At 37.4% G+C, this 26,592-nt stretch overlaps 1 protein-coding gene across 1 annotated transcript; it reads left to right on the top strand.

The window, feature by feature from the left end:
* Positions 1–77: 77 nt before the first annotated feature.
* VCPIP1 (valosin containing protein interacting protein 1) lies at positions 78–26,501 on the top strand. The gene is made up of 3 exons (XM_019925240.3): positions 78–3,051; positions 12,123–12,209; positions 21,175–26,501. Exons 1-3 carry the CDS (start codon positions 339–341, stop codon positions 22,041–22,043), a joined length of 3,669 nt encoding a protein of 1,222 aa, XP_019780799.1. The 5' UTR covers positions 78–338; the 3' UTR covers positions 22,044–26,501.
* The last annotated feature ends 91 nt before the right edge of the window (positions 26,502–26,592 follow it).

Below are 26,592 nucleotides of genomic sequence, written 5' to 3'. Positions count from 1 at the left end.
TCTAATTCCCAGAGGGCAGAGCGAAAGGTGCGTCTGCGCAGTCTCAGTGAGGGCGTGTATGTCTGTGTGTCTGAGGGAGAGAGAGCGAGAGCGAGTGAGTGTGAGTGCGGGCTAGGGTGGTGGCCGTTACGTTCGGGGCAACGGCTACGGTAGTGGAGAAGCAAGAAGAGAAACAACGTCCGGCGCTTCCGCCTTCGCTTAGGAGGAGGAGGAGCTGGTAGGGAAAGGAAAGTGATTCGCCCTGGGCCTGGACTAGACCGAGTCGGGCCGGCGGGGGTCTGGCTATGAGCCTTTGAGGGTCGCTTGGGACGCGGAGCGAGACTCGGGAGCCGAGAGCTATGTCTCAGCCGCCGCCGCCGCCTCCGCTGCCGCCGCCGCCTCCTCCCCCAGAGGCTCCGCAGACTCCGCCGTCCCTGGCGGCGACGGCGGCGGCTGCTCCGGGAGTGCTCTCGAAGCGGAGAGACCGGAGAATCCTCTCCGGGAGCTGCCCGGATCCGAAGTGCCAGGCGCGTCTGTTCTTCCCGGCCTCCGGTTCTGTCAGCATCGAGTGTACCGAGTGCGGACAGCGGCACGAGCAGCAACAGCTGCTGGGGGTGGAGGAGGTGACCGACCCGGACGTAGTGCTGCACAACCTGCTGCGGAACGCGCTGCTCGGGGTGACAGGGGCACCCAAGAAGAACACGGAATTGGTAAAGGTGATGGGCCTTTCCAACTACCACTGCAAGTTGCTGTCGCCCATCTTAGCTCGCTACGGAATGGACAAGCAGACAGGCCGGGCTAAGCTTCTCCGGGACATGAACCAGGGCGAGCTGTTCGATTGCGCTTTACTGGGGGACCGCGCCTTCCTCATCGAACCAGAGCATGTGAACACGGTGGGCTATGGCAAGGACCGCTCCGGAAGCCTCCTGTATTTGCATGACACGCTTGAGGACATCAAGCGGGCCAATAAGAGTCAGGAATGCCTCATTCCAGTGCATGTGGACGGGGATGGACACTGCCTGGTGCATGCTGTGTCCCGGGCTCTAGTAGGCCGGGAGCTCTTCTGGCATGCCTTGAGAGAGAATCTTAAACAGCACTTCCAGCAGCACCTGGCCCGATATCAAGCCCTGTTCCATGACTTCATTGATGCCGCTGAGTGGGAGGACATTATCAATGAGTGTGACCCTCTGTTTGTACCACCTGAGGGTGTTCCCTTGGGTCTGAGGAACATCCACATATTTGGCCTTGCCAATGTGCTGCATCGCCCTATTATTCTGTTAGATTCACTCAGTGGCATGCGAAGCTCTGGTGATTATTCAGCCACCTTTCTGCCAGGGCTCATCCCTGCAGAGAAGTGCACTGGGAGAGATGGTCATTTGAACAAACCCATCTGTATTGCCTGGAGTAGCTCTGGTAGAAACCATTATATCCCCTTGGTAGGCATAAAAGGGGCTGCTTTGCCCAAACTGCCTATGAATTTGCTTCCTAAAGCATGGGGTGTGCCTCAGGACCTCATTAAGAAGTACATCAAACTTGAGGAGGACGGTGGTTGTGTTATTGGAGGAGACAGAAGTTTGCAGGATAAATACTTACTTAGGCTTGTTGCTGCTATGGAAGAAGTCTTTATGGACATACATGGTATCCATCCTAGTTTGGTGGCTGATGTCCATCAGTATTTCTACAGGAGGACAGGGGTGATAGGAGTTCAGCCTGAAGAAGTCACAGCAGCTGCTAAAAAAGCAGTAATGGATAATCGCCTTCACAAATGTTTGCTCTGTGGTGCCCTTTCTGAACTTCATGTTCCTCCAGAGTGGTTGGCTCCGGGAGGGAAACTGTATAACCTGGCAAAAAGTACTCATGGACAGCTGAGGCCTGACAAAAATTATAGCTTTCCCTTGAACAATTTGGTTTGCTCATATGATTCAGTGAAAGATGTTCTGGTACCAGACTACGGATTGAGTAACCTGACAGCTTGTAATTGGTGCCATGGCACATCTGTGCGAAGAGTCAGAGGAGATGGGTCTATTGTGTATTTGGATGGGGACAGAACTAATGCTAGGTCCACTGGTGGCAAATGTGGTTGTGGATTCAAACATTTTTGGGATGGTAAAGAGTATGACAATCTACCAGAAGCTTTTCCTATTACTTTGGAATGGGGTGGAAGAGTGGTCAGAGAAACAGTATATTGGTTCCAGTATGAAAGTGATGCATCTTTGAATAGTAACGTTTACGATGTTGCCATGAAACTTGTTACCAAGCACTTTCCAGGTGAATTTGGGAGTGAAATCCTGGTTCAGAAAGTTGTCCACACTATATTGCATCAGACTGCCAAAAAGAATCCTGATGATTATACTCCTGTAAATATAGATGGTGCTCATGCCCAAAGAGTTGGAGACGTACAAGGACAAGAGTCGGAGTCCCAGCTCCCAACTAAAATTATTCTTACCGGACAGAAAACAAAAACTTTGCACAAGGAGGAGTTAAATATGAGTAAGACTGAAAGAACTATTCAACAGAATATTACGGAACAGGCTTCTGTAATGCAGAAACGAAAAACAGAGAAGTTAAAACAAGAACAAAAGGGGCAGCCCAGGACTGTTTCTCCCAGTACCGTTCGTGATGGTCCTTCCTCTGCACCTGCCACCCCTACCAAGGCTCCCTATTCACCAACCACTTCTAAGGAGAAGAAGATCCGAATAACAACTAATGATGGACGACAGTCCATGGTTACACTTAAGTCTTCAACAACGTTTTTTGAACTTCAGGAAAGCATAGCCAGAGAATTCAACATTCCTCCATATTTACAGTGTATTCGATATGGCTTTCCTCCTAAAGAGTTAATGCCACCCCAGGCAGGAATGGAAAAGGAGCCAGTTCCTTTACAACATGGTGACAGAATTACAATAGAGATTCTAAAAAGTAAAGCCGAAGGGAGTCAGTCTGCAGTAACACACTCGGCCCACACTGTGAAACAAGAAGAGAGTGCTGTCACTGGTAAACTGTCATCTAAGGAACTTCAGGAGCAAGCTGACAAAGAAATGTACTCCTTGTGTCTTTTAGCAACGTTAATGGGTAAGATCAATTTAACTCAGACAGTATTTCTTAATTGTGAATGTAATATGCTGAGTTTTTCTGATGTCTTCATGGAAAAAAATGGTCATCCTAAAAACTATCTGATTATATATTTTAGAAGAAAATTATTTTCTTTAGTTTTTTGACAGTTAGTGGATAGATGTTAGTGTGATTTTCTATTGAGTAAATATTAGGAAAACGTAACTAAGAAAGTGAAAGTAGTCCCTAATTGTCACCAGATTATTTAAATATAACGTATTCTTGTAATTGTTTTTTTAAAAATAGGCTTGTAATGGATCCATTTAAAGGCTTTTTCATTTTTTCCCCCTTGGCTCTATTGAGCCTGCCCACCTTGTCCCTTTTCATTTATTTTTAAATTTCATTTTCCTGCGTGTCATGTGATTTCAGGACTTCCTGTTTGATGAATTGCAGTTTCTGGGTTTATATGCTCACTGTACTCCCACCTAATGGTCTCTCTCATCCATTTCCTGTTCTCCCTTTCCCAGTTCATCACATTTTTCTTATTTGTACATTAGGATTTGTGTTTAAGTAATTTCCTTGCTCGGTGACTGTTTGCCATGAATTGTAATGAACTATTATAACTGAAGAGAAACATAAGGAACCGAGGTAGATATTAACGGGGTTGCTTAAGAAGCATTTCTTTTTAATAATTCAACACAAATTAAAGGAAAATAGATTATCAATCAAATATATGATTTAAAGCTTTAGATGATTTGGGAAATAATCCAATGGTGTACTTTTTACATTATTTTTATTGACTAATCTTTGTGTTTAAATTACTGTTAATATGCTTTATTAAGGCTTGAAATAGAAGTAAAATTGAAATACATTACATATTAGAAGGGCCTTATTTTTGCTGAAATGAGAGCTTTCAACTGGAAAAGTGATCTGGGTTTTGATTGTGTTTTCTAAGAGTACTAAATATCAGTGAATTGGTCCTTGACCTTCCAAAACGAAGATTATTTATTTCTGGCTTGTTAAGTTTAGGGGCCTAGTAGTTAATAGGGGATCTAAAAGCCCTATACAAATTTATAACTTAATATTGCTGACTTTATTTTGGCAGACATAGTCATTGAATTGGGGGCTATGTCAAGAAATGTACTAGCTAGGCACTTTGCATTTTTTTCTATCTCTTAAGAGTTTTTAGTTTCTTAGAGACTGCGCGGAATAAAGGAAAAGATTGTGAATTTTGGAGTGAGAAAGACCTAGAATTTGAATTCCAGCTCCACTACTTGTTAATTTAGTGATTTCAGGCAAGCTGCTTAACTCCCCAGTAGTACTTCAGTTGCCTCCTATCCACAAGATACCCCTTGTAGTTGGTACATAGGGCAACAGCAAAGTACTCCCAGAACTCTGAAAATTTAATAACATCATTAATAACAGAATGGATAAACTTAGATATGTGCTTAAGGCACTTTTAAGAAAACCAACAATCTCCCAGGTCAAAACAGGAAAAGAGGTCTTTCTCCATAGAAGAGGAACTCTTGAGAATGTGGCTCATATATAACCTTGGATGTTCAGCACCTGGTATGATGCCCAGCAGGGAGTGGGCACTTTGAAATGTTTTTTTTTAATTGAATTAAATAGATGACATTAACATATCCAAAGAAAGGCTGTGTCAGCAGAAATGGAATGGATGGTCAGCACTGAACACTGAAAAAGAGTTGAAAAGCAGAGTTTGGCAATGTTTATACACTGCTATACAAGGGGAAAAGATACATCAACTGGGGTTCGTGAAAATTCTGGTAACTAGAAAGGTAGTCTCAATTGAGGGGCAGGAGTATTTGATCAGTTCTCACTGTGGCCTGGCTCAAAGATCTGAATCCCTTTACTGATTGCGCAGTCACCAAGCATCTAGTCTGATCACTCATTTAGCTTCCTGATGTAAGTATTGATAATACAGGTGAGAGTGCAGGTGACGATTATATTCACTTGGAAGGCTGTGTTCTCCATGTAGATTAATAATTTGGCACGGGTGAGATTATGATCAGTAGTCTAAAAGTCTGGTCAGCATAATATGTTTCATAATGAAAATTAGTAAAATATAATTCTCGTTTACAGTTAGTCACTTTTTGAGGTTGGATTGAGGTTTCTGGACCTGAATATCTGAGTACTGGACTGTGGACTGCAATGAGTTGACCAAGATAACGTCGTCTTGTTACGATCTCTTCCCTCTTCACCTCCAGCATTTATGTTGCTGCCCCTACAAACCCACACATTTCTTTAAGTCTCCCACTTCTACTTCTGACACAGAATTTAAGCATAAAAAGAGTGTTTTGCTAATTTTATGGTGGTGGTTCTTGAGAGACTTTCTGCTTTAAACTACTAAGACAGTGCCTGGCCTCTATTAGTTCCTCTATAAACATTAGTTTTCTACCTCTAATTCTCTCATAACTGTATTTGAATTACATAGAAGATTTTTTTTTTTTTTTTTGGCCCCCTGGCTTGTGGGAACCTAGTTCCCCAACCAGAGATTGAACCCATGCCCCCTGCAGGGGAAGTGCAGAGTCCTAACCACTGGACTGACAGGGAATTCCCTGGAAGATGTTCTTAATTAAAAGTGATAGGTTTGTAAAAATGTCAGTTTGGGGTTAGCTAAGTAAGTACACACAGCCCTGTGTAAAGAGTGCTGAGGAACTCTTGATGTTTAGATTGGAGAGGGCTGGAAAATGGAAAATGACGGTTTATTTAGAAAATTGCAAATTTCAAAGTGCAGAAATAACTTTGTGAATTACCAAATGTGAGCTAAGCTGCTGGTATGTTGGTTTAGAAAATAGCTCATCAAGCTTTCTGCTGTTCAGATAGCTGCCTCCTTCTCACTTAGGTTAAGGCTTTACTACCACTTTCTTAAAGAGGTTGTCTCCTGACCACCTTATCTAAGGGTTTGAGAGACCTTTGCTAAACCACTCTATTACTGCACCCTGTTCAATTCCCTCTTAGCACCTGTTATAAGTTTTCATTATCTTGTTTGTTGGTTTACTTACTCATTTGCCTCCCCCATTATAAATGCCACAGAGGCAGAGACAGTAGCCTGTTTTATTCACCGATAAATACTTTATCACCTAGTACAGGCCCTGGCACTTATTAGGTGCCAAGTACATGCTTGTTGAATGAATGAATGCAGATTATGTCAGCAAAATGAACATCTGCTGTGAGCTAGAGATTGTGTTGTAGGTACAAAGATGAATGAGACATGGTCCTTGCCCTCCATAAACTTACCTGCAGGGTCTCAACTGAGGGCATCCCATACTTTTATAGTTTTCATTTATAATTTTTATACATAGAGAAAAGGAAGCTGGAGATCTGTTGATGAAAGCTACAAAAGTATGGGGGATATATATATAGATAGATAGATAGATAGATAGATATAGGATTGTGTGTCTTCATTAAATAGGCTGACTTCTTGATAGCCAGGGACGTGTGTGTTGCCTATCTACTGTTTTTAAGTAGGATATTTATTAAATAGAATTTATATCTATTATTATTTGTATCAACGAGACTAAGTGCGTACATCAATCTTTTGCTCAGTTCATGGAACTAGTCACTTTGAATCTAACAATGGTAGTTTAAAATGAAATAACAGTGTTCTACCTGTAATATTTCACAGATTTTAATCTGCTTTATCCAGACCACTTGGACATTATTAAACAGTTTTTTCAGACTATTATCTTCATTATTTATACAGTATGTGAGTGACTTTAACTCTGGCATTGCAAAATATGTAATTAAATTTTCTTATAGACCAGTTTTTTGTGGATTCTATTTTGTGGTAGATATGATAGATAGTAGTACATCATCCACCATAAATACTAGGCTAATTTCTTTTTTATTAATATTGTATTCCACTAACTTTTTAGTTAATTTTCTCTTTTAAGAGATAAAGACAGATTTGTGAAAAACGGTTTGTCAGTTTTATACATACTTTGTCAGAGTTGCTGTAATGGAATTAGGCTATTTGTGAGATATTTACCCCACTTTACTTACAAAGGTTAGCATCCTTTCAGGGGTTGAGAAACTTGTGTGATTTTTATATACCTTCTGTCTTTCTTAAAGAACTGTATGAGTTTTTAGTATACATTTTTAAATTACACAATATTTTATAATTTCATAGTAACTGCCTTGGGCTTTTCCAAAATCACACGTGGTATTCAAACACTTATTTTTAAGATGACTTGGGGTCTGAATATCATTGCATCTTGAATTTTTTCTTCAAATATTGGGTGAAGGACGTTTCAAATCTAGATAGGACTTAATGCATCTGTTATTCTTAACATACACTCTGGTAACCCTTCCAGTTGATTTGTAGACAGCATATTTCTTTTTTTTTTATTATTTTTTATTTTTTTTTGACAGCATATTTCTAATGGGGGAGCTGTCATAAAGTTGAATAAAAAGAATGCATATAGATGTATCTTAAGGTAAATATGTACCTTCAAAGTATGATATTATAAAATCACCATTTATGACATAAGTGATAAATGGTGATTTTATAATATCATACTTTGAAGATTAAGTTAAACATCAATTCTATTTCCTTTATTCCTTCACATTTTTTTAATTATAAGATAATATTATTTTTAAAAATTCAAAGATCTCAAGTATGTATAAAGTAGAATATAGTAGTTCTCTTTAACATTTGTACTCCCCAGAGAGAATCAGACTCTGTGTGTGTGTGTGTGTGTGTGTGTGTGTGTGTGTGTGTGTGAGATAAATATATCTTTTAATGGCTGATGATGACACTAAAAGACACTTAAGGGACTGAGTATAAGGAGAGAAACAAGCATGCCTTTCTTAGAAATGGTTTTGACTATTGATAAGGTAGATACAGTTTTAGATGGGAGGATCTGCAGGAAGGGTGGAGAGATGGCAACAATTTTTCTCAGCTAATGAATACCTTTAGGGTTCTTCTAGTAGAAACAGCCCTATGTTCCTACTTTAAATTTACATTTTGGTCAGTTTATTTTATGGTAATAGGAACTTGAGTTCAGAATTAACTTAGGTATTTTGGGGGGGAACTTAATAATATATTTCATATATTTTTTATTTGTTTTGTTTTTTTAATATATTTCATATAGATGTTAGATTTTAAAATCTACTCACTTGTTGAAACTTCAAATTGCTTTTTAAAATATCTAAAGTTAGAAAATTGGAACGATGACCTTTTAAACTCACTTTTAACCCATGATTTTGTTACTAGTAGTAAAAATTAGAAAAACAATGATATTTTTAAAATGTTTAATTTTAACATACTTAAAAAATTACCTCTTATTAAAGAGGAAAAAAATTAGATAACCAAAAGAAAAAACATCCATAATATCACTGCCATATATAATAACTACTGTTCAGGTGAGAGAACTGAAGACTATTAGGAAGGATTCAAGGAAGACGAGGTATGAACAGAGCTTATCTATGGTGGTGGTATAGACTTTTTTCTACATTTATACATATATGCAGTATGTTCAATATAAGTATTTTACTGTTGCACTATGAAGAAACAGTTGAATTATAAAGCAAAATTAATTGGAGACTAACAAAAATATGAATTAGTATAGTATTTGTTAGATGCTTTACCAGACTAGTCCTGTTCTCTAAGAATTTGTTTTCCAATGAAATGGTAGAAGAGTTATTCCTCCTCCCCCTTTTTTAAGCAGTTTTCAAATATGGTATTATTAAGTATGGTCACCATGTTGTATATTACATCCCTGTCACTTATTTATTTTATAACTGCAAGTTTGTACCTAAAAGCCTTTACTTTTGTTTTTGCTATGATTTTGTTTTATTAGATTCATGAAGAGGTACAGATGGTACCATTAGTTAACATTTTATCCATATAACGTTAAAGAGCAGTTGTCGTTGTGCTGCTTCAATTAAGTTTTTCATGGACATCTCTCAGGCATTATTAAAAGAAAACCTCATTTATGCTAGTATTCATTTCACGAATTCTGAGTGCTACTAGCTCTCCAGCATTGTGCCAGGCCCGGGAATAGAAAGTGAAATAGGCCACTGACCTTTTCCTGACTCTGAAAATCTTCTGGTCTAGAAGGGGAAACAGAAAAGTAAACTGAGTTAACCTGCAGTGTGATCAGGGCTATGGTGTTTATATGCATGGGAGCATTAAGGAGGGTACCTACCTAACCACCACTGAAGAAGAATCCTAGAGGAAGTGACACCTAAATTGAGTTTTAAAGATTACATAGCTATTACTGGTCTTTGGGGAACTGGAGCAATTTGGTGGTGTTGCTTTGTAGAAATCAAGTTAGGATATGATGAGAGAGCTGTGAGATAGGAGCAAGGGTAAGGTATCTTAGGCTGCCTTTTATGCCGTGAGAAAGGAGCTTGGACTTACCATATGGTTTGGTGGAACCATTAAAGGTTTAACTCTGAAGGCTGTATGGAGTAGAGATTTGAGGAGAGTAAGATTAGAGGGAAAACCAATTTTGAGGCGGTGGCAGTGCTTCAGGCAGGAGATGGGCCTGAACCAGGTCAGTTGTAGAAGGAATGGAGAGAAATGTAGCAGAGAGCCATCTGTGACTGATGGGGGACTTGTGCAGTGTCACAATCCTTGCTTCCTGATCTCTGATCCCTTTTCCTGGTTCTGTTTCTAACAAACATGACTTCAGTGGAAGTGTGTATATACCAAAGGAAATAATTTGCCTAGTTTTTCTTTCAACCAGTTGTTGATGCCATGGATTTCTATAAGAAGAGAGTATGGATAGTTCTGCCAAATTTGTTGTAACATGATTTGACCTTTAGTAGAGGTTTAGTATCAGTGGAGAAGGTATAAGCTGTGGAACGATATACAGGATTCAGATCCAGGCTTTGCCGCTTACTAGCTATTTGATCTTGCGAGAAATATTTAAACTCTCTGAGCTTGTTTCTTTTTCTGTAAAATTGGGCTCAGTTTGGAGGAGAAAACGAAATTATGTGAAGTGCCTGATCAGAGCTGGGTAGACAATAGAGATTTAGGTGGTATCTATCCTTCCCTTAAAGCAATAGAGTATCCATGCTCACTGGGGCCATATAGGTCTGAAGGGGGTGAAAATTGGTTCTTGGGGGAGGGTAAAATAAATCTCACTCTAATGAAAAAAGTACAGATATACATATAGTATGTAAACAGATAAACAGCATATCTGTAGTATGCAAATACCATGGTCGAGGCAGATTAGGAAGATAATGGATAATTCTTAGGTAGATAATGAAAACACAAGGTTGATAAACAGTTCAATAGAGTTATTACTTTTTAGAGTTCTGCCTGCTTAAGTAAGGAATAGTTGGGTTTGTAAAGTATCAATATTAAGAAACATCGTTTTTCTTACTAGTATTTAGGTGTTCAGTTCTGAGGAGTTTACTATTTTGGCACCCGTTTAGATTTTTTTTTTTTTTTTTTTTTTTTTGGCGGTATGCGGGCGTCTCACTGTTGTGGCCTCTCCCATTGCAGAGCACAGGCTCCGGACGCACAGGCTCAGCGGCCATGGCTCACGGGCCCAGCCACTCCGCGGCATGTGGGATCTTCCCAGACCGGGGCACGAACCGGAGTCCCCTGCATAAGCAGGCGGACTCTCAACCACTGCGCCACCTTAAGGATGGGGAAGACCCCATCCTTAACTTTTTATTTGAAACTTCTTATTGATAATAGGCACTGTCAAAGGATGTTCTTGAAAACAACGTTTTTGTGAAATAGTGGGTTGCTTATAGCTATTTTGTGGGCTTCTAATGTTTATTCTAAATCTCATCAATAGGTCATTTCCCCCCTAAATTTCTGTTTTAAAAAGTCAACTTTGCAACAACAAAATACATTAATTACTTATCTTCAGTCTGCCTATTTACTTTTCTCCCTAGTCCTTTCCATCTGTTTTTATTAGTTTTAACCTAAATATAGAATATATTTTTTATATTCTACTTTAAAAACATAGTATCTTTCTGTAACCTTTTTTGTTGTTCTAGTCCACAGTTGCATACTAGTTTACTTTGAACTGGATTGGGTCTTCATATGTATTTTGTTTAATATGCCCATTATTGACTCATGCAGCTTTAAAGACACTTTTTATTTTTAAAGATGTTGGGGGTAGGAGTTTATTAATTAATTTATTTATTTTTGCTGTGTTGGGTCTCTGTTTCTGTGCGAGGGCTTTCTCTAGTTGTGGCAAGCGGGAGCCACTCTTCATCGCAGCGTGTGAGCCTCTCACTATCGCAGCCTCTCTTGTTGCGGAGCACAGGCTCCAGACGTGCAGGCTCAGTAGTTGTGGCTCACGGGCCCAGTTGCTCCACAGCATGTGGGATCCTCCCAGACCAGGGCTTGAACCCGTGTCCCCTGCATTAGCAGGCAGATTCTCAACCACTGCGCCACCATGGAAGCCCCTAAAGACATTTTTGAATTAGTTCCTACATTTAAAAATGGGGGGACTTACCTGGTGGTGCAGTGGTTAAGAATCTTCCTGCCAATGCAGGGGACATGGGTTACATCCCACATGCCGCGGAGCAACTAAGCCCGTGCACCACAACTACTGAGCCTGCGCTTTAGAGTCCGTGAGCCACAACTACTGAGCCCACGTGCCACAACTACTGAAGCCTGTGCGCCTAGAGCCCGTGCTCCGCAACAAGAGAAGCCACTGCAATGGGAAGCCCACACACTGCAATGAAGAGTAGCCCCTGCTCTCCGCAACTAGAGAAAGCCTGCGCGCAGCAGTGAAGACCCAGCACAGCCAAAAATAAATAAACAAATAAATAGAAGACATTAAAAAAAAAGGGGGGAGAATTAAACATTAAAAACCTGGATTTCTGGCTTCTCTTGAAATGCCATTTGATATTGAAACATTGGGCCTCTACTCTTCCATGACAGCACTTGGCGATGGCTGCCATCTTAGATGGACCATGCATTTTCTAGTCATGTTCCCTCATTCCATATCACTTCCTATATGTTGTATTACACCAGACTGCATCACTCACTTAGGAGGTCTGCCTTGCGATCTCTGTTCAAGGCTAATCCATATTAAAGCAAGCCTGGGTTGAACTCTCTTGTTAGTTGCTAATACTGTATCTTTATTTTACAGGAGAAGATGTATGGTCTTATGCAAAGGGGCTTCCTCACATGTTCCAGCAGGGTGGCGTATTCTACAATATTATGAAGAAAACCATGGGTATAGTTGCTTTCTGATTTTATTCTTAGATAATATCTCCACTCAAGCTATTCTAAGATTAAGAAAGTTCAGATAATATTCTTATGAAACTATTTCCAGTGTTAATATTAGGTACATATTTTTCTTTATCAGTCTGCCTAGTTAAAATGGATTATTATCCTGATATGGTCAGCTACGTTTTCTGCTATAATATTACTAAAAATCTCCTATCACTTTCTTTCTCCTGTTTTCTCACTTAAGTTATGTATATGATCCTTAACAACTAAAGACAAATTGTGAAATTAGAGGCCGATTTGTTTATAATGCTAGTGACTGTCCCAGAACCAGATAATACAGTGTTTTTTTGTTGTTGTGTTTTGACTATGATTACTATATACCTCAGTATTTTCTGGATTCTAGGAAACAGCTCACTTTACATTTAACCTCTTTTCACATTGGGTATACATTGTTTATAAAGATATGTGCAAGTGTATAACTGTATCTTCACAGTTTCAAGAGAGAGGTTGCCAGTATGTATGTTTGGACCCCATGTGTTTTATCAAAAATTTGATGTGAGTACTTTTGGCCCCAGACTTTATCACTCTGGCTTATCTCACTTTCTTACCTACCTGACCTCTGTAGATATTAAGTACATAATCTCTATTTTATGTTTGTTTGTTTGTTTTCTTTCTCATACACTTCTTTTTCCTTCTTAAAAAAACAAAACCCAACTTGGCTATTGTAGAAATGTTGAAACACATAAAAGTAGCAAGAATAATGTAATGAACCCCTATTTACCTACCACCCAGGTTCAATAATTATCAGTACATTTCTACCTACCCCATCTCAAATGGACTGTTTTGAAATAAATCTCAGACATAATTTCATCTGTAAGAACTTCAGTATGTATTTCTAAAAGTAAGCACTGTTTTTTTTTCTTTTTAAAAAATAATCATAATACCATTATCACATCTAAAAAATATGAACAGTAATTTTTAAGATATCACCAACTATCCAGTCAGTGTTTAAATTTCCTTGATTTTTGATTGTCTCAAAAAATGTTTTTTCTTTTGATTTATTGAATTGGGGACCAAAGAATAGCCAGCTGGCCAGTTGCCTTGCTTCCTTCCTTCCTCCCTCCCTCCCTCCCTCCCTCCCTTCCTTCCTTCCTAAGATAGGATTATTGAAACATAATTTGCATACAGTAAAACTCACCCTTTTTAGGAATACAGGCATGTGAATTTTGACAAACATACAGTCACATAACCACTACCACAATCAAGATATAGAGTATTTCCACCATTCCAAAAAAGTCGCCTTGTGCCCCTTTCTAATTAATCCCTTACCTCTCCCCCTAGGCTCTGGCAACTACTGATTTGATTTCTGTCTCTATATGTTTTCCTTTTTCATATCACCGTATAAATGGGACCATATCGTTTAACCTTTTGTGTCGGCTTCTTTGATTGAGCACAGGGGTTGGCAAACTCCTACCCGTGAGCCATACCAGGCCCGCTGCCTGTTGTATATAAAGTTTTATCAGAACACAACCACACTCATGTTTACGTATTGTCTGTGGCTGCTTTCGCAGTGCAGTGGCAGAGTTGAATAGTTGTGACAGAGACTATATGGTCTGCAAAACCTAAAATATTTACCAGGTTGCCCCTTTACGGAAAAATTTTGTCAATTTCAGTTTTTAGCCTAGTGCTTTTGAGATTCATCCGTCTGGTTGCATGTAGTTTATTTGTTTTTTATTGCTGAGTATTATTCCATTGTATGTATGTATCACATTTTAAAAATTCCATAACCAATTGAAGGACATTTAGTTTGTTTTTAGTTTTTGGCTACTATGAATAAAGCCACTATAAACATTTGTGTACACATCTTTGTGTGGACGTATGTTTTCACTTTTCTTAGGTAAATACCTAGGAGTGGGATTGCTGAAAAATGTGGTAAGTATATGCTCATCTTTATAAGAAACTTCCAGACCATTTCCAGATTGGCTGGACCATTTTGTATTCCTCCAGCACTTGGTAGTATTAGTTTTTTTTGTTTTGTTTTGTTTTTTGCAGTACGCAGGCCTCTCACTGTTGTGGCCTCTCCCATTGTGGAGCACAGGCTCCGGACGCCCAGGCTCAGTGGCCATGGCTCACGGACCCAGCCGCTCCGCGGCACGTGGGATCCTCCCGGACCGGGGCATGAACCCGTGTCCCCTGCATTGGCAGGCGGACTCTCAACCACTGCGCCACCAGGGAAGCCCTCTCTTGCTTTTTTGCACTGGCTATAAATTCAGTGTTGAATAGAGTGGTGAGAGTGGATATCCTTGCCTTGTTCCTGGTCTAAGGTGGAAAGCATTCAAACCTGTAGGTTTTTCAGAAATGCCCTTTGTCAGGTTGAGGACATTCCCTTCTATTCCTAGTTTATTGATGGTTTTATAGTATCGTGAATGGATGTTGAATATTATCAGGTGCTCTTTTCCCACATCTATTGAAATGATCTTATAAGGGCTTTCTTTTTAGTTTGTTGATAGTGTGAACTACATTGATTTTTGACTGTTGAACCAATGTCACATGCTGGATTCTTTTCTTTCTTTTTTTATAATCCATTAAAAAAATTTTTTTTGTTTATTTATTTAGTTTTGGCTGTGCCAAGTCTTAGTTGTGACAGGTGGGCTCCTTAGTTGCGGCTCCCGGACTCCTTAGTTGTGGCTTGCTGGCTCCTTTAGTTGCAGCTGGTGGGCTCCTTAGTTGCGGCTCATGGGCTCCTTAGTTGTGGCATGTGAACTCTTAGTTACGCTGTGCATGTGGGATCTAGTTCCCTGACCAGGGATCAGACCCACGTCTCCTGCCTTGAGAGGCAGATTCTTAACCACTGTGCCACCAGGGAAGCCCCTTTGCTAATATTTTGTTGAATGTTTTTATGACCGTATTCATGAGGCATAATAATGATATGTAGTTTTCTTGTAATGACTGTTTAATCAGAGTAATGTTGGCTTCAGAAAATTGAGTTGGGAAGTGTTCACTCCTTTTCTGTTTTCTGGTAGATTTTGTAATAGCTTTCATATTATTTCTTTCTTAAATGGTAGAATTCACCAGTGAAGCCATCTGTGCTTGGAGTTTTCTTTATTGGATGGTTTTTAACTATGAATTTAATTTCTTTAATAGACTGCTCTTAAGGTTATTCCTTTCTTCTTGAATAAGCTTCGTTAGTTTTGCCTTTCAAGAAATCTGTCCGTTTCATCTAAGTTATCAATTTTATTGGCATAAAGTTGTTTATAATATTCCCTTACTGTCCTTTTAATGTCTTCAAGGTCTATAGCTCTGTCATTTCTGATATTGGCAATTTGTGCCTTTCTTGTTTTGCTGACTAGTCCAGCTAATGGTTTAGCAGTTTTATTGATCTTTTCAAAGAAACAGCTTTGGTTTTACAGGTTTTCTGCATTGTTTTCCTCATTTCATTTTCTTTGTCTTCTGCTATTATCTTTACTTTTTCTTTCTTATGCTTCCTTTGGATTTAATTTGCACTTCCTAGTTTCTTTAAGTAGAAACTTAGATTATTGATTACAAATTTTTGTTTTCTAATATAAGCATTTAAAGCTATAAATTTCTCTCTGAGCATCCCCCTGCCTTTTTTTTTGCATCCCTTTTTTTTTTTTTTTTTTTTTTTTTTGCAGTATGTGGGCCTCTCACTGTTGTGGCCTCTTCTGTTACGGAGCACAGGCTCCGGACGCGCAGGCTCAGCAGCCATGGCTCACGGGCCCAGCCGCTCTGCGGCATGTGGGATCTTCCCAGACCGGGGCACGAACCCATGTGCCCTGCATCGGCAGGTGGACTCTCAACCACTGCGCCACCAGGGAAGCCCTGCATCCCTTTCTTTTTAACTTTACATCTTTTTTTTTTTTTTAAATAACTTTCCATCTTTCACTTCATTCTACCTTCTGAAATATATCAATACCAGTTAATTTTTTTTTAAATAAATTAATTAATTTTTGGCTGCGTTGGGTCTTTGTTGCTGCGCGCGGGCTTTCTCCAGTTGCAGCGAACGGGGGCAACTCTTTGTCGTGGTGCACAGGCTTCTCATTGCGGTGGCTTCTCGTTGCAGAGCACGGGCTCTAGGCACGCAGGCTTCAGTAGTTGTGGCACGCGGGCTCAGTAGTTGTGGCTCGCAGGCTCTAGGGCACAGGCTCAGTAGTTGTGGCACACGGGCTTAGTTGCTCTGCGGTATGTGGGATCTTCCTGGACCAGGGCTCGAACCCGTGTCCCCTGCATTGGCAGGCGGATTCTCAACCACTGTGCCACCAGAGAAGCCCCAATTAGTGGTTTTTAAAAAGTTATTACTTAATTATGATTGATGATAGGGCTCCCAGTAATTGGGGTAAGTATGCACTGTCTTTCATAGGACTGAAAATAACTTCCCTCAGTTGTTTTTGTGTGTGGGAGGGTTGTGGTGGGTGGTGTGGGGATGACGCTCTTGATTATTTTCTAAATAGTTTTTTGGTTTTGGTTTGAAATTATTTTTAAAATGTTAGCTGTGATGCTAAGACAATTTAATGCGGGAAAGAATAGTTTTATCAGTGAACAGGGCTGGGACAACTGGATATCCGCATGCAAAAGAATGAAGTTTGACCTCTCCTTCCCACCAAATACAAAATTAACTCAAAATGTATAAAAAAACTGGAGTATGAGAGCTAAAACTAGAAAGCTCTTAGAAGAAAACATAGGCATAAAACTTCTTGACTTTGCATTAGGCAAAATCTTTTTAGATATGACACCAAAAGTACAAGCAAAAAAATGTAGCTAAATAAAAACAAATTTTTGTGCTGCAAGGACACCAACATGAAAGTGAAATAACAACTCACAGGATGAGAAAATTTTGCATATTATATATCAGATAATAGATTTGCATCTAGAATATAAAGAACTCAGCAGTAAAAAGACAACCCAGTTAAAAATGGGCAAAGGATCCAGAGAAAATATATAAATGGCCAATAAGCACATGAACTGATGCTCAACATCATTAACCATAGGGAAATGCAAATCAGAACCACAATGAGATAGTACTTCATACTCACTAGCAAGGCTATAATCACAAAGACAGATATTAAGAATGGTGGGCAAGGAAATCCTGGTGGGAAAGTAAAATAGTGCAGCCGCTTGGGAAGAAAGTCTGGCAGTTGCTCAGAAGATTTAAGATGGAGCTACTATATAACCCAGCAATTCACTCTTAGGTGTACACCCGAGAGAAATGAAAGCGTGTCCACAAAAAACTTGTACACAGATGTTCATAATAGCATTATTCATAGTAGTCAGAACTGGAAACAATGCAAATGTCTATCAACTTAGACACTGGATAAGTAAGATGTGATATATCCATACAATGAAATATTACTTGGCAATAGAAAGGAATGGGAATGCAGTACTGATACAGACCACACTGATGAACCTTGAAAATCTTATGCTACATGAAACAAGCCAGAAACAAAAGACCATATATTGTATTATTTTACTTATATGAAAAGTCATATAAATGACAGAATAGGCACACCTAGAGAGACAGAGAGAGTAAATCAGTGGTTGCCTAGGGCTGGGAATGGGATGGGGGAGGAAATGGGAGTGACTGCTAATGGGTTCAGGGTTTCTTTCTGGGAAAATGTTCTAAAAGTGATTGTGGTGATGGCTACACAACTCTGAATATGCTAAAAAACGTTGAACTGTACACTTAAAAATGGGTGAGCTGTGTGTGAATTATATGTCAGTAGAGCTGTTATATTTTTTAAATGTTACCTGTGGTATTTATTCTTATTAGGAGGGAGTTTAGAGCTCTGGAGTAGGAACATCTGATACTAAATTTTGGTTCTACTACTTATTCCTGTGTGACTTCTAAGTCTCAGTTTCTCTATTTGTAAAGTGGGTATGATAATATCGGGGTTATTATTAGGATCAAATGAGATTGTGCACATAAAGCAGCTAGCAAAGGGCCTGGTACCTAATAAATACTTAGCTAATGTTTGTTATTATTAGAATCCCAGCTGTTATTTGCAGAATTATTTTTAAAATTTTTGACTGTAACACAGACATTTGAAATGGGTCACCATCAGAAAATCATTTTACCTTTCAAAATATAATTTCATCTGATATTTGTGGTAAAATGTTACCTCTATTTTTAGGACAGATTCATGTGGCAAATCATTATCATCATCCCGTGGTCAAAGAATCAAAGCATAACAAGCCCTCCTCACCCCCAGACATACACCCATACCCTCCAAAAATTGGAAAAGAACATAATTCTCTTACTTTGTTCAAATCCACCCTAACAGATGGATGGTTATATCTACGTTTGAACAGACATATTGCCCAATATAACAGATAGACTTTTAATATTCCTATTCTTTATGTTTGGAAAGTTATTTTTAAATTAATTAATGCATTGTTCTGGTGCACTTTAGGTAGTTTCCAGTTTTTTGATGTAAGAAAGAATGTAGCTGTAAACATTATTATACATGTCTTTTGGTGTATATGTGCAATAGAATTGTTGATATATGATATAGAAATTTTAATACACCTTGATTCTTAAAATTCAAAGGACTATGTAAGTGATATAAAACCTAAATGATTGTTTAATCACAACACAGTATTTGTATTGATTTTTCAACATATATTTTAAGGTTTTTTAATAATGTAAAAAGTCTAGAAACTATAGAAATGGGGAATATCACCTATAATTGCTAAATACTTGTCTTATACATGCATTTTTTGGTCATGATTGTAATTCCAATACTTAGATTTGCTTCCTGCTATTTTCCTGTATTATGCATATTTTACTGTATCAATGAGGCATCATAGGTTACTTATTTATATCAGTATTAATAGCTGCATATTACTTCTGTCAGGTAGATAGACTGTAATTTTCTTAACCCTTCTCTTCTTGTTGAAGCTTAGATTGTTTCCAGTGTTTCATTGTAAATAATACTGTGATAAACGTGTGGGACCGTGATTCTTTCCAGGGATAGCCAAGGGAAAGCATCACAGTAGCAGCCTGGAAACGACTACAAACCCTTGTGATCTAATATAGAAATTAAAACTATTGACTGCATGATGTATATTAGGCACTGTGGTATGTGCTTTGCATGTGTTCTCATATAATCCTCAAATAATTAGTTGAAATAAGTACTATACTCATTGTTATACTTACCTGATTGCATTATAATTGTCTATTGACACTCGTCTCCATCTCCTAACAATTGCATTTTATTTTGGAATCTTCAGGGTCTACTTTAGCTCCTGGCATATAGTGAGGCTCAATAGTTGTTATCTATTGAAATGATTGTTTAAAAGCTTTTCCTTGGGGCATCCCTGGCCTTACCATTCAAAATTCTCTTTTTTGCTACCTTTGTTTCCTGAGCTATGGTTTACAGATCTCTGAGGTAGGGGATTGGTAGGAGGTAAACTGATTTAAGGGTTGTACTCTGAAAAGTACTATTTAGACATCTCTGATTTTAATTTTTGTACATCTATTTTTGTCAGTTCTCTCTGCCAAAAATGTGCCAAGAGGAAATTCTCATTAGATTTTCACTTATCACAGAAATGAATGTTTATTTGAACTTACTATATGGTATTTATTCATTTGAAGTTGTTTTTCTCTCTGATTATTTGGAATATTCACAGTAAGATACATTAGAACCACTCCGTAGCTTTTTTCAGAGAGGAAGGGACTATTCTTAATAACCTGCAAAACTGGAGAGAGACTACCTAAGTGCCCACAAAGCATTCCAGAGTTCACTCATCCTTCCCCTCTCTGAATTTCTGTAGTACTTACTAACAGTCTCATTCATTTTAAACTAGTTTGCTTTTGCCTTTATATTTTGCCATAAACATACCCATATATTATTAAAAGTTCATTTTTTTTAAACATAGAAAATCTGTGGTTTCATAAAAGTTGAAAACCCTTATTTTTGCATATTTGGAGTCTATACTTAAAATGTAAAGATATTGGATAGCTTAAAACACACATGCAATTTTTTTATGCCCAGGCTGGAAAAAGTATAAAAATTTGAAATACCATGTAGTGAGACCAAACTCTTCAGCTAGAAAATAAAGGGAAGCCTGCTTTAAAATTCTTACCCTCTACTGCTGCATTGACTGTGAGAAAGTATATCACACTGGGCCATTTGAAGAGCATCCATAACTCACTCTTGTTTTGGTGGTTCTGATCTGCCAGAGAGGAATAAGAGTTGTAACATGAAGTACAACTATTTCAAAGGAATTGAATTGAATACAATGTTATTAATCTTTTGTAACCAAATGTCAGTTCTTCCAGTTATACTTAAGTCACAGTGCCTTCCTTAATCCTAGCTTTCCTAAATGTGCCTCCACACCTATTTAATATGGAGTATCTTATTTTGAAAGTTCATACTTTTTATATTTGTGAAAAATACATATATATACACTGAGAAAACTTTTATTCTGGTATTCTGTAATTTAATAGAATCACTTATGATTTTTAATTCAACACACTGCGCAACATATGTACACAACACTTTGCCCTTATAGGTATTTTTAAAGTTTATAATTTGAATTTTACTAAATGAAAGTATATTTTCTTATTACTTTACTATGAGCAAATGCTTTACTAACACAATTGCTAGTGTTTTTCTTATGCAAGCTGTTTGTTTCAAGCCTAACAAACAGGTTTGTTTCAAGCCTAACAAAAGGTTTGTTTCAAGCCTAACTTTCCTAACCTTGTGATAGGTTAATGATATATATTTTTCAAATCCCCTGGGAAACTACATTAAGGTTTATGGTGGTATTTCTTTTTTTGTAATAGCATTAAATTCTATTAATAAGTGTAATAAATTATTTGCTAATTAAGTTTGTTTTGAAAGCTGTTACCTGTAAATTATTATTGAAAGTTTACTATTTCAATTATAATTGTCTTTACTACACCTTTCAAGTAAGATTTTAATATGTTAAATTCTTTTTCCTCTCTTCAGGTATGGCTGATGGCAAGCATTGCACTTTTCCACATCTGCCTGGCAAAACCTTTGTCTATAATGCTTCTGAAGATAGGCTGGAGTTGTGTGTGGATGCTGCAGGACATTTCCCCATCGGTCCTGATGTTGAAGATTTAGTCAAAGAGGCTGTAAGTCAGGTTCGAGCAGAGGCTACGACAAGAAGTAGGGAGTCAAGTCCCTCACATGGGTTATTAAAACTAGGTAGTGGTGGAGTAGTGAAAAAGAAATCCGAGCAGCTTCATAATGTGACTGCCTTTCAGGGAAAAGGGCATTCTCTAGGAACTGCATCCAGTACCCCACACCTTGAGCCAAGAGCTAGGGAAACTCCAGTTGTAAGGAAGCAGACCACAGGGACACACTTTAGTAGTTCCATTAAAACAGAGCCTTCTGTATTCACAGCTGCTCCTAGTAACAGTGAGCTTATTCGAATAGCTCCTGGAGTAGTTACAATGAGAGACAGCAGGCAGCTTGATCCTGATATGGTTGAGGCCCAGCGAAAAAAATTGCAGGAAATGGTTTCTTCTATTCAGGCGTCGATGGACAAGCACTTGCGGGATCAAAGTACAGAGCAGTCACTGTCTGATCTTCCTCAAAGGAACGTCGAAGTTGTGAGTCCTTCTGTGAAGTCTGGCAGTCTTCAGACTGGCTTACCTGAATCTTTTTCTCTAACTGGTGGCACTGAAAATTTGAACACGGAAACAACTGATGGCTGTGTGGCAGAGGCACTGGGAGCAGCACTTGCTACAAGGTCAAAAGCACAAAAGGGAAATTCCGTGGAGGAGCCTGAAGAGATGGATAGTCAAGATGCTGAGATGACAAACACAACTGAGCCAATGGATCACTCTTGATTTAATTAGAGGCTAATAAATGCAGAATGTTTATTGTGAACATGTAATATTTGTTGGCTGGGCCACATAACTTGATTAGTCATTAAAAATCTTGTACGTATATAATTCAAAGATTATATCTTGTTATTCAGTGCATGATAGCAAGTGTGTGATTGGCAATAGCTTTTAATATACTGCTGCCCAGGCTGGCTCTAAATTCCTATAAATTAGTTATTAGATCCGCTGAAATGACTTTCTTCCATATATGTGGTTCACTGTAATTTTAATTCCATGAAAGTCTTAATGTTTAAAACATGAAAATTCTCTTGCTACTCATGTTTGATTTCTGAAAAGGCTAGGGCTGGGGGGAAATAAGATTTTGCTAATGTTGATGTCATCAGGGTAACCATTCCACATATTTATTAGCGTGTCAAAGGATTTATGTAAATTTGAAGGTTATCTGAAGTAAATTGTATCTTGAAATTCATAAAAGGATATATTAGACACTGGGATCCTGACACTTTTGTGAACATGAACACATTCATAGAGATATATATTCTTGGTGAAACTATCTTGAGAATGTAGTGTAATGATATAACATTTTGCTGATTTGAGCAAGGTTGGGGAAGATAACTATTCTAGAATGATAAAGTCAATGTGATTCAGTAATGTTGCTGTCTGAGCCAACACAGCCAAGCGTGTGCTCTGTTGTTGATAATATGTTACCATTATTTTGAATCCTGGCCTGGTCAAGTACTACCAAATTTTTGTCCTTTAATCTTGCAGAAAAGTTGATTGCAATGTGTGGTAGAAAATAATAAAAATAATGGTAGCAGTAGTTAATCTCTAATTTTCAGAGTTTGTCAGATTCACAGAGCATTTATAAATAAGAATTTATCTTTATGAATGAGTTACATTGTTCTACAATTTTGATCAATGGTATTTAAGCTTGTATATGCTAAATGTATTTGAGCCCCTTTGAACCAAAAATGTTTCCCTTTTTTCTTAGAATCCATAAGATTTTCTTCATTTGTTGGCTTCACTTGGATTTGGATGCAAATTTGACTGCGTCATACCCTGATCAACCAGGCATTTGCTTAAATAGTGTATTCATCAAATCTTTAGTGCCAGTTTCCTCAAGAAGCAGCTTTCACGTTTACTCCTTAAAGAATGTTTATCCTGAGACTGGTATTGCACTATTTTATCCTATTCTGCAAATCTGTATTCTGAAATGTACACGTTAATCCATCTTTTTCCTCTGTTCACTGAAATTAAGTTGAATTTGAATGGATGAAAGACAAAATGTATGTTAATACAATCTCTTATCTAGAGCATTTAAAGCCTGGCTCTCTCTGTTTGCTCGTGTTAACAGATGCAGAACCGTTTGCATTTCAAGAAAATGTACATCAGAAATTATATTATCAGGTGTTTTAAAATGTCAACCTGTTGATTCATAAGGAATATAGACAGAACTTTAACTTGTGTTTCCAAATAAGGGAGTTTTTGGTTTCTTTCTATGAAAGTATCTCTGATGAATTCACTTATTAAGTTAACTACTTTATTTTGAATAGGGAAAGAATGGAGACTCTAGATATTTTGCAGGTGATATCTGAGCAAGATACATATTTGGGTTAGTTTTATCACATTATCACATTTTTAAAACCATATTGTCTCCATTCTTCTTCTAAATTTACTTTCAGATACCTCTCTCTATGTCTATAAATATAAGGAAATTTTAGAACTTTTATATTGTGTACTAGTTTTGCATAAAGAACTGCAGCTACCAAATAATATTTCCCATTTGGTTAGTACAGGTGACTTCTGTGTGTTAAATTAAAAATTACAAATATCACTAACCACTATAATTATTTTTGGGTTTTTTCAGCCACTAACACCCTCCCGCCCCTCCATCACCACATACTTTTTTTAGTCTAAATACAGGAAAACTGGTTAACAAACGAATGCATTGCTTCCAGGTAAATGATATAATCACCTTTTAACAAATATTTTCTTCACCTGTGGCTCGGTATGTTTAGTTAATAACTGACAGATATAATTTCATAGCATAAAGTAAAAATATCAGATGCACATTTTATCTCCCTATTAAATACTTTTGCATTTAGTCAAACTAGAATGCACCTGTGAACATTAGAAGGCAGGCTAATCTTTGACAACACTATTAATTTCTCTTGCCAGAGCAGTGCTATTTAGAAGCTGGTTAGGTGTGAACATTAAAATAATAGTTTGGGTTCTCCCTTGATAAAGAATAAAAGGCTCGATTCTGAGAATGGTCAGGTTTCTTGAAATTATTTTAGATAACTGAAATTTGGTTGCAGTAATTAATGGTTTTTGAGAAGTGGGCCAGGTATCATCTTCACAAAAAAGTTTTAGAGCAGAATTTCTTTAAGTTCTTGACTACCATCGTTTGCCCTTCCATATGGTTATCATAATCAAATACATAATTATAGGAATGATTATTTTATTAGTACTACCATTTTAATACTACCAGGACATCCGCAACTTTGAGTCCAACCTAGGGATCATAAATTAGTTGAAATATTTTCTTAGCCCTACATGTAATGTTATAACTCTAATTCAGTCCTATAGTTAAATTCTATTTGCAGTGTTTAACTGAAAATTGAAGTAAATTTTTTTCTTCACTAATCCATTTTATAGTTAGTCATACCAAGGTTGACTATATGACCCAAAGTCCAGGTAGAGTTGAAGATGATGTGTGTCTAGAATACTGGTTGTGAGAAACTGGTTGAAATTGAAGAAAACAAGACACTGTCAAATATTATGAGCAAGAATATAACGAACTCCAAGGGAATGGTTACTCAGGAACTAGTTAAAGAGCAAGCCTAAGGCCCATTTCCCCTCCTTTCACTATATTTCAGGTATTTTATTGGAAAATGTTAAGCTCAAGACCTGAGAAATTTAGCAAGTGCTATTGACTGTGAAACTTGCTTTATATCTTCTGATGATTTTTAGTTTCGTTTTTACAGTCAAGCCTACTGCTTGCAATTAAGATAACAAAGTGAAATGCATCTATGATTCCCAGCCACACAGGTCCTTATTGCCATTATTTTTAAGAATCTAACTTTATTGGAAATTAGCAAACTTTTGCATATGGTCTCTTACCTCAGGGAAGATCACTTACTAGCAACTCACATACTAATGACAGGTTTCTGAGAATTGTACTGACATCACATGTTAGCTACTAACTGCAAAGTTTATAACAGTATTATTTTATGTAGTTACCTACTAATAACTGGCTGCTAGTGAACATTTCTCTAAAAAATTTAGACCTCACTACTAACCAACCTTTAAGTATGAAATAAACTTACAACTTCTGTCTTTAATTAAGCTTTGGTCAATATAGTGACAATATCATAAAATGTTTATTTCAGAATATCAATACCATTTGGTCTTCATTTTTCAAACAGGAATTTTAATTGGCCCAGACATAAAATATTGCAGAGCAGATATTGAGAGATTCATGGTTCTCAAAACAAGGTTTCTATATTAAGATTTTCATAAAAACCTTTGCAAAATCAGATTAAACTCCACTCATCTTAATATGAATTTAAAATTACCTCTTATAACAGTAGTAGTGAGATACATACTCTAAGTTGGGGTAGATATATCCTACATTTCCAGGTTATCATGTAATTTAACAAAATTGCATAACCTCAAGGCTCTTAATATAATTTTTCAAACCAGAACTATTCACTTGAAAACATACCACAGTAGAATGTTTACTTAAGAAATAACAAAAGGGGCTATATCACCAATGTAAGATTTGTAGTTAATTGTAAGTTCTGCCATTCTTAATAATTCTTTGAGATGCTAAGTGTTTCAATTCATATTTAATGATACTTAAATTGTGAGAATTTTAATGTTTGCTCCAAAATAGCAGAAATTGTAAAAATTGTGAATTATTGGAGAAAATGCCATTACTTGTATATCTGACATTTAACTTTTTAAATTATGGAGTCTACATGCTTTTTAGTATAATATTAATACGATGATTCTCTTGTAAAAGAAAAGGAAAACTAGTAAAAAAAAAGTTTTAGTTGATGTTATCTGCTTGTGAGTATCAATTACTTAGTATTTAAAAATTTTAAGGTATTGCATACTTTTCTTTAGAATGCACAAGTCCCTTCCTGAGCTTTTATGCCTGTGGTAGAGCAATAAAGGACTGAAAAGGTTGTCAGTATTTTCAGGTTTATTTTACTTTAAGAATTAGTGCCAAGAGCTGGAGAGTCTGCTTTTTAGAGGGAAATGTTATTAAGAATATGTAAAAATAAGTGTAATAGTGTAAATATTTAGAAAAAATTAAATAGCAAGTGCTTTAACTGCTCAATAAAATAGTATAGATGTTCTACCATCCCTAAAGCACTGGCTGTTATCCATTATTTTCTGATTTTGTGATTGCTGTATATATTACACTTGAGTAATAAATAATTGGTAATAGTGTATTCCATCTATATAGAGTTCTACAGCACACTTCACTGTACAGTATTTGAAGTTTTCTTTTATATCAGTAATAAAACTATAAGTTAATACA

Source organism: Tursiops truncatus, chromosome 17 (genome assembly GCF_011762595.2).
Source record: "Tursiops truncatus isolate mTurTru1 chromosome 17, mTurTru1.mat.Y, whole genome shotgun sequence".
NCBI lineage: Eukaryota > Metazoa > Chordata > Mammalia > Artiodactyla > Delphinidae > Tursiops > Tursiops truncatus.
This window is presented reverse-complemented; position numbering and strand designations above follow the sequence as displayed.

Coding starts and splice junctions, on each gene's coding strand:
- VCPIP1 (XM_019925240.3), top strand. CDS start 339: ATGTCTCAGCCGCCGCCGCCGCCTCCGCTGCCGCCGCCGCCTCCTCCC. Junction 3,052..12,122: donor TCTTTTAGCAACGTTAATGG/GTAAGATCAATT, acceptor TTTATTTTACAG/GAGAAGATGTATGGTCTTAT. Junction 12,210..21,174: donor TATTATGAAGAAAACCATGG/GTATAGTTGCTT, acceptor TCCTCTCTTCAG/GTATGGCTGATGGCAAGCAT.